Raw genomic sequence first — 9,346 nt, 5'->3', positions numbered from 1 at the left:
TATTCGATTCATAGGAAATGACTTAGGAACTCAATATTTGACAAAAGTGAGCGCAAACGCAGAGCTAACCTACTCTGCGAATTCGGTATATCAAATTCTCTTACTTTTTGATACCTCAAGGAGTAAAATTGCCCCACACCTCAGTGTCGCATTCAACCAGTCGCCCTGACAAGAGTTGACACTGCTGAGTATAAATGGGGTATGATCGCGTAAGTAATGTACACAAAGTGTGCTAGAACCTGAGTATGACGTGTTGTTACATAACTTTGTCCTTGCCGCCATGCTGTCACTGCCTGTTGCTGACAGCGAGGACCCAGCCCAGCCCAAGGGTAAGTCCCGACCTCGCACGACCCTAACCTACTTATCCTAACCCTACTTCGTCCATGAGTTCGCTGCGCACTGTAGTGCCGAGGGCCGCAGTACCACGTCCAGCAGCGTCAGTTTGTCTTACACGGCAGACAACGCAGGCTACGCAGGCAACGCCGAGGGCACCTACATCCTCATTAGTCATCATCAGGTCATCAACATCACCATTGTCTTACACGGCAGGCAACGAAGGCAGACAACGCCTAGGTCACCTACGTCCGCGAATGGGGGCGGGGGGGGGGGGGGAGGGGGCAAAACCCAGCACCCAGCCTCAGCTACTCAGGCACTACCCAGCTCGTCCAGCCAGCCGGCGTGTACGGCGACATCGGCCACTCCTCCCTGGACAATGCACTCGTGCGGCGTCTCGGCCCATATGTCCCGCACGGCGTACTTTTATACCCGTCATGGACACGTGCACTGATGCACAAACTACGTGTATCGTTAGTTCGGTGCAACTCAATAATAACTGAACATAACAGAGAAGGACATTCCGCATCATGCTTTGACGCAAAATATTACTCTGTAGTTGTTTTATCTCATACTTACGTAAAATAAAGATTACGCATTGAAACATCGACCACGAACAATATAATTCAGCGAATGACCGCCATGACTTCCACATTTCCATTCTTTTCACGAGAAAACCTATATCTGCGGAGCTCTGGCATACCACTTGCAAACCCAGCTTTGCATGCACATACACACAACAGTCCCACCATGGGAATGTGAGAGCGATTGGCAGACCGAGCGACTCCGCCCTCCACAACGACCTCGTATAAAAGACCACGGGGCCAGGAACATAGCATCAGTCACCCACCGAAACACACCGAGGGCACCATGCAGGTGAGGTCAGCTGAGAGGTGAAGACAACACATCATTGCATGTTTGATTATGAAAGGTGCAGGCCAAGATCAGGATGGTTGCCATTTGTACTGCTTAAAGAGCATGTCATAAAGTACGGTGTGTCATTTCAGATCTTCGTTCTCGCCGCTGTTCTGTCGGTGGCTGCAGCCCAAAGCTACGGCAAGGCACCTGCCCCACACTACGCTTCGGCTAAGGCGCCACGCTACGCTCCTGCTCCGGCGCCAAGCCACGCCCCGGCTCCGTCGTACGGCCAGGCGCCTTCCTACGCCCCGTCGTACCAGGAGCCGCGCTACTACGCCCAGCCGTACCAGGAGCCGCGCTACTACGCCCAGCCGTACCAGTTTGCGTACGCCGTCAACGACCATTACAGCGGCTCAGTGTTCTCCCAGAACGAGAACAGCGACACCAAGGTCGTACAGGGCTACTACTCGGTCAACCTGCCCGACGGCCGGGTTCAGCACGTCAAGTACACGGCTGACAACCAGGGCTACGGCGGCTACAACGCCGAGGTCACCTACGACGGCGAGGCCCAGTACCTTGAGCGGGCCAGCTACGCTCCAGCCCGCTCCTACGCTCCTGCCGCTCCCTCCTACAAGGCTGCTCCCTCTTACCGACCTGCTGCTCCCTCTTACCAGCCGGTTCGCTCCTATCAGCCCGCCCCCTCTTACAAAGCTGCTCGTTCCTACAATCCTGCTCCTTCTTACCAGTCTGCTGCTCCCTCTTACAAGCCCGCTGCAACTGATGGAGCTCCTTCCCAATCGTACTAGGAAGAGTCCTCAAATGAAGAAGTGTATGTGTCTATAATTTACGTTATCGTTATCGTGTTATCGTTCGCGCGTATTTTACGTCCGTGGTCCAATGCATTGTAAGCAATAAACTGTAATGTCCACGACTGAGGAGCTTTATACGGCCAACAAAGCAGCTAAGACGGCAGGCTAACAAACTGAAGCATTCAGATCACCCACAACAAAAAGAGTGACAGCGACTGGGCACATAACGACCAGACAGCGAACAAGTGCACACGCACAGAGCACTCGCATCGAACTGCCGTGAAGCAGTGCTGCGAGCACTCCACTGTGACGGACACACGGGTTAGTATAATGTTACATCACTAGCAAGGGTTAGCATGTAAAACACAAGACACCGCGGACGTTTTGAACACGAAGACGTGATGAGCTCATGAAAGGGATGGTCTCGAATCCTGCACCCATTTTGTATTCATAAGGTTGCGATTATACAGATTGTTGCATGTTATGCACGTTTAAATGCATCTCAACCCGCTAAGTAAATGAATCAGCTGCAATCTAACACAGGGGAGGGGGCGAGGATATGTGGGCGTAATCGTCGGGTGGCTAGCACCTCCGGATCCCACCTGGGGGATAAAGACGGGTTTGAGTCTCGGTCCTGTCACGGCTTCTGAGCGTTCATATCGCCCCTGCAGCCGCTGAGGCTCCATACAAGCGTTCATATCGCCCCTGCAGTCGCTGACGCTCCATACAAGCGTTAATATCGCCCCTGCAGTCGCTAACGCTCCATACAAGCGTTAATATCGCCCCTGCAGTCACTGACGCTCCATACAAGCGTTGATATCGCCCTTGCAGCCGCTGACGCCCCATACAAGCATTAATATCGCCCCTGCAGTCGCTGACGCCCCATACAAGCGTCAATATCGCCCCTGCAGCCGCTGACGCCCCATACAAGCGCTAATATCGCTCCTGCAGTCGCTGACGCTCCATACAAGCGTTAATATCGGCCCTGCAGTCGCTGACGCCCCATACAAGCGGGCGCGGTGGCGCGTGTCGCGTTTTCTGATATTTCTCCCTTGTCACGAAATATTTTTAGATCTACATCACGTACAACAGGGGGACCCACCTAGTCCAAAACAGAAATAAATGAGGTTGAATATCTAACCTAAGGTGATGACATTGATTCCGGCTTTAATATATTATCGTGGTATCTTATTTTCAACGAATGCTTTGCATTCGTTTTCTTCGGCGATCATTTTGCACAGCTTTCAAGGTATGTTTCCTCTCATGAGAGACTTCCTTTCACGTTCTCACATCCAAGCATACAATCAGACAAGCTCGTGAATTTCCAGCAGACATTTTATGATGATTTAAGATGCAGTCCCAATCATTACTTCAGTTGATACAAACATATCCATCTTTAAATTCAGTTCATGGCAATAACTTAGTATAAGACTGAATAAGCGCGTGTAGACATTTGTTGTGTGAGATGGTCGCAGACAACGATGTCACCCGCAACACGAAAATGTGTCGGTGATTTAATTTTCCTGACCGAGGACGCTGTCGCAACTTATACCCTGACCACCTGTCTCTGGCAGACATCAGTGACCTCGATCCTGCAAAATTATTCCGGCCCATGTCCGTTATGCCTTTTACCAAATACTGTTGGGTGCCGGATCGTGGGGAGTAATTGAAAGCGGCATTTTATTCACCATGTTTCCGTGCATGGATATTAGAATGTACATGCGCATGGGTACGAAAATTGCATCGAATTATGCGGGGAGAATGCCAGCACATTAAAATATAAGATGGCATCGGCCATACTTCAATCCTGTACCTTCCTAACGGTGCTTCTAACAGAAACATTTCAGTTTTTATCATACAACCTAAAATTAAGTGATTAAGTGATTTAAGTGATTTTAATCAGTGATTAAAATCACTTAACATGACCTCATACTAGCCTGGAAGGAAATGGTTGCGTGTTTGTTTTAAACCGACCAAGCTTTATTCTGTAGACTAATGAAGACCAACACAGAAAGGGCAAAACGTGGTTTGGGGAAAGTTTAGCGTGACCTTACCAACAGCATTACTGAACTCCGTTTCATGCGCAAAAGTTTGCAGTAAATTCACTTGATTCATTGGTTACCAATATTTGGCTAGGTGCTTTCTCTATATATTGAAACAGTCTGAAGATTGTTAAGTCCAGCAAGAGCCCTACGGTAGTTGAGCAGTCTTAATCTCTTCGGAGTTGTCACGACGTTCCAGTTTGAAACACAATGCAAAAGCAGCAAGGCTTCAGCTGTTGGGAATTTCTTAGAATTACTGCTTTTTGAACAGGGGATTGGTCCTTCGTAGCAGGAAGACGGCCAGTAGGACTAAGCTTTTTGGTACGCCCAACATCTTGCTATTTGGCGCCACGCTGCGCAGCCACACATTATGCTCGTACTCCTGGGAATAAGTCGGATATGACCACATTAATAACGGATCAAGTCTGTCAAAAACCTGGGCTTCGCGTTTCGTTGCAGAAGTTGATGCTCCCTGCCATTCTGTCCCTAGCTGCTGCTGACATCATGGGCCCAGCCATGCCCAAGGTTCCGAGTTTGCCTTATACAGCAGTCTTCATTTCATTTCCGTACACGAGACCGCCCTCGCCGCCGTGTCAGGGGTCGCGGCACCACATCCAGCCGTGCCAGTTTGGGCACGCGCATAATGACCAGTACACCGAGTATTCTACAACCAGAACAGCGAAGCAAAGGTCGTGCAGGGCTTCTTCCCGGCCAACTTGCCAAACGGCCGGGTCCAACACGTCTTTTAAACGGACTGACAACCGGGACTACAGCGGCTGCAGCGCGAAAGCCATCTGCGACGGTAAAGCAGAGAGCACCTGGGCACCAAACTACTTGGCCAATGTCCCTCTCGTTCAGCCGGCCGGCCTCCACGACCCCTCCGACCCTGTTCTCCAAGCGGGATACTCCTACGTCGTCGAAGCCCCTGCTCCTCCGAAAGGGTACTCATACGGATTCTAGGGTCTTATCTCCACATCGCGTGGCACCAACGCCGCCCTGCGCACGCGCATGAACATGACAATCAATCGCGTAGTTAATTCGTCGCAGCTTAGTAATCGCGTAGACGTTCAGGTTTTGCACATCGTGAAAAACGTACTCGCTTTTCTTTGATTGTGGCGTAGCAAACATTACATAGACCACACATCTCGTACACGTTCCTAGCATGTCACATATCGAGGATAATTATGAATTTTATGCCTCGGACGAAGCATTGCACTGTTACGGAGCTCTACCAAACTGCACACACACCCAGCTCTATATGCGCATGCGTATGACGGCTCCAACATGAGAATGTCGGGGTATTAGCAGACCGGGTGACCGTACCCTCCACGACGGGTCGTATATAACACCACCGGGCCGGGAACAGAGCGTCAGTCACCCGCCGGATTACACTGAGAGCACCATGAAGATGAGGTCAACTGAGAGACCCGGACAACACAGCGCTCCATGATTGTTAATGCCAGATGCGTCTTTAAAAATCCAAGCGGTCTCCGTTTGCGCTGCCTTAGAACGTGTTATACAGTATATCTCATTTCAGATCTTCATTCTTGCCGCTGTTCTGTCGGTGGCTGCAGCCCAAAGCTACGGTCAGGCCCCAGCCCAACGCTACGCCCCTGCTAAAGCACCACGCTACGCTCCTGCTCCGGCGCCAAGCCACGCCTCGGCTCCGTGGTACGGCCAGGCGCCTTCCCACGCCTCATCGTACCAGGAGCCGCGGTACTACGCCCAGCCATGCCAGTTTGCGTACGCCGTCAACGACCAGTATAATGACGCTGTGTTCTCCCAGAACGAAAACAGCGACACCAAGGTCGTACAGGGCTACTACTCGGTCAACCTGCCCGACGGCCGGGTCCAGCACGTCAAGTACACGGCTGACAACCAGGGCTACAGCGGCTACAACGCCGAGGTCACCTACGACGGCGAGGTCCAATACCCCAAGCGAGCCAGCTACGCCCCAGCCCACTCCTACGCTCCTGCCGCCCCCTCCTACGAGGCTGCTCCCTCTTATCGGTCAGCTGCTCGCTCTTCCTAGCCGGTTCGCTCCCATCAGCCTGCTCCCTCCTACAAACCTCCTAGTTCCTACAATCTTGCTCTCTCTTACAAGCCCGTTGAAACTTACGTAACTCCTCAGTCGTATTAGGAGCGTCCACGCAATAGTAAATCTGCGTCGAATGGGCAAAACACCGGTCATAATATACTGTTCCGTAAATGATATAACGAGTATGTGAAAGAAACGAGGGAGTTCGGATCGGCTGACAAACAAATTACCGTACCCGGGTTGTTTTCAAGGAGGAACAATGACGACTGAACCAATATCAACGACTTAACGAGTACGCGTTACTATTTATGTTGTACTGTCCCAAAGAAGCACTGCGAGCGCTGCCCCGCGACGGACACACGGGTTCGTATCGTGTTACAACTCTTACACAGGTTAACCATAGAGAAACAGATAGCACCGGGGAGTATATCAAAGAACGACAGGTGACTGACCTAAAGGGGTCTGATTAACAACCTTAAATGCCCTAATTTTAGGGTAACAGTTGGATAGATTACTGTATTTTATACACGTTGGAATGAGACCGAGGATAGTTGGAGCAAAAGTGCGGGTGTTCGAAACGTCAGTGCATACGGTAATTGTTTGTAGCTGGATCAGTCGTAAATGTTTTATCCCTTAATCAGATTTACCTATTTTTCACGCATACAGTCCAATCGTGGATTATTGGCACAAATTCGTCATCGCTTTCACCAATTTCAGGCCACCAAAATTTTAAGACAGCTACAGTTGGCAACACATACATTTAACGCAAATGTGTTTAACTGTAACAGCCGCGCATCTTTAGCATCGATAGCAAATCTCGGGCAGGAGTTCCTACAATCTACTAGTTCATGGTTTGTCATCATAACATAGTTATCAGTTTTAGTATTGCAGAATTATTTTACAAAATTTGAATGTCGTGCTTTATGATTTCATTTCTGCTTAGGTGAGTAGGACATTCATTTACGTCCATAGAGCATCTCAAAAGGTGGAATACATGATGGGATTTGTTGTGAACCATTCCGATTTTGAGACATAAACGTGGGAATTATCATTTTTAAAGAACATTTCGCTTTCCGTTTCTTCTATGGCTATACTGTACAAACCGAAAAGTATAACTATAATTTGATGGGAGAAGTTCGCAAACTTCCTGTCATTGTATCATGTCTGAGTGAGTACACATTCAGACTCTTTCGAGGATCTTTGCCAGATATTTAATGGTTTCAAAATGCAGTCACAATCGCGAGTTCCGTTCACATCAAAACTTAAGCAAGTGAAAGTTCTGTTCATCACACTGAACACGTTGCACCGCTAGCCTGAAGAGGCGGATGTTAAAATGAAATGTATGAGAAGTTTGCAGCATTTTACATATTGCACAGATCTTACATCTACGTGCAGATGCACACAGACACTGACACACACACACACACACACACACACACACACACACACACACACACACACACACACACACACACACACACACACACACACACACACACACACACACACACACACACACACACACACACACACGCACACACACACACACACATATATATATATATATATATATATATATATATATATATATATATATATATATACGTATACCTAGTTATCTACTGTTATACTGTAGTTGTGCGCGGTTCGTCTTTACACGCAGTCGATGTCATACTGGCAAGCTGACGCCAAACGATAACGGATAGGAAAAATCGCGCAGCAATTTGCAGCCTTCATCATCCCAAACAATTCACGCCTGTCCAGCGGCTGTGCACTCACCAGCATATCTCCGCCTGCGCTGTCATCCACGACCACCGGCAGGTCGGCGGAGGAGACCGTGCCGGGCGAGAGATCCAGCGACGACGGCATCTCCTGTGAGTTCTCCTCGGAGCCCGACAGAATGACGGGGTCGCCGTCGTCCTGGTGCGGCCAGTCGTCGCCGGGGGAGACCCGCGTGCTGCCGCTGTCGGCGGGAGGCGCGGTGTTCGCGACGTCACCGCCCGCTTCCAGTGCCCGGCCGGCATCGTCCGGTGCGACAGAACCGGCTGCCGCGTCCTGTCTGGACGCCGCTGAGGGGGAGGCACCAGCGCGCTCCACGCGCTGACTGCTGCTCTCCTCGACAGTCGGATGCGAGTCTGTGCCCTCGGTGCTGTCAGTGAACGTTACAGATGAACTGTCTGCCGAGATCTGACTGCTATTTCCGAGTAGAGATTCCGCGTCAGCGTGTTTGTCCTTATCTCGCGACATTTCAGAATCGCTTGCTTTCTTCCGCCTTTGGGCTTTTATCGTCAGGAGATGGTTTTGCCGCTGCCCGTTCGCCGACAGCTTCGGTGCCTACATCGGCGGCCGTCCTGTGGTCCGCGTCGGCTGCCTCATGCCTGGCTTCCGCCGCAGACGTGTCCTCCACTTCCTGAGAGGACGGCTCGTCTTTCGGCACCGCTGCTGCGTTCTCCGCTTCCTGAGAGGACGGCTTGTCCTCCGGCGCTGCGCTGCCGTCTCCCACCTCCGGAGAAGTCGGTTCATCCTCCGGTGCCGCAGCGCCGTCTCCCACCTCCGAAGAGGTCGGTTCATCCTCCGGTGCCGCAGCGCCGTCTCCCACCTCCGGAGGGGACGGCTCGTCCTCAGGCGCCACAGCGCCGTCTCCCACCTCCGGAGAAGTCGGTTCATCCTCCGCTGCCGCAGCGCCGTCTCCCACCTCCGGAGGGAACGGCTCGTCCTTCGGTGCCGCAGTGCCGTCTCCCACCTCCGGAGAGGACGGCCCGTCCTCCGGTGTCGCAGCGCCGTCTCCCGCCTCCAGAGAGGACGGCTCGCCCTCCGGCGCCTCAGCGCCGTCTGCCACTTTCGGAGAGGTCGGTTCATCCTTCGGTGCTGCAGCGCGTTCTCCCACCTCTGGAGGGGACGGCTCGTCCTCAGGCGCCGCAGCGCCGTCTCCTGCCTCCAGAGAGGACGGCTCGCCCTCCGGTACCGCTGCCGTGTCTCCCGGCTCCAGAGAGGACGGCTCGCCCTCCGGTACCGCAGCGCCGTCTCCCACCTCCGGAGAGGACGGCTCGCCCCCCGTCGCCGCAGCGCCGTCTCCCACCTCCTCTGGAGAGGACAGCTCGTCCTTTACTGACGTTACGGACGCTTCCTGTTGTTCTGACATGTTGCCTCTGCGATGGGGATAGGTATAAAACTTTTGTTGTCGTGGATAGGTGCCCAGGTCGTGCTGTATCACATGCCGGGAAATGTGCGCAAAACAAGCGGGAGGGAAATGGCGGCATAAACCG

The 9,346-nt window shown here is 51.9% G+C and overlaps 1 protein-coding gene across 1 annotated transcript; it reads left to right on the top strand.

The window, feature by feature from the left end:
• The first annotated feature begins 280 nt into the window (after positions 1 to 280).
• Positions 281 to 1,997, top strand: LOC119097245 (cuticle protein 7-like). Its single transcript, XM_037220296.1, has 3 exons — positions 281 to 329; positions 1,378 to 1,502; positions 1,542 to 1,997. The coding sequence occupies exons 1-3, from the start codon at positions 281 to 283 to the stop codon at positions 1,995 to 1,997; spliced, it is 630 nt and encodes a 209-aa protein (XP_037076191.1).
• Positions 1,998 to 9,346: the final 7,349 nt, after the last annotated feature.

The sequence above is a fragment of the Pollicipes pollicipes genome, unplaced genomic scaffold (assembly GCF_011947565.3).
Source record: "Pollicipes pollicipes isolate AB1234 unplaced genomic scaffold, Ppol_2.1 Scaffold_4295;HRSCAF=5057_pilon_pilon_pilon, whole genome shotgun sequence".
Taxonomy (NCBI): Eukaryota; Metazoa; Arthropoda; class Thecostraca; order Pollicipedomorpha; family Pollicipedidae; genus Pollicipes; species Pollicipes pollicipes.
Note: the sequence above shows the minus strand (reverse complement) of the source record. Positions and strands in the feature narration are given on the sequence as shown.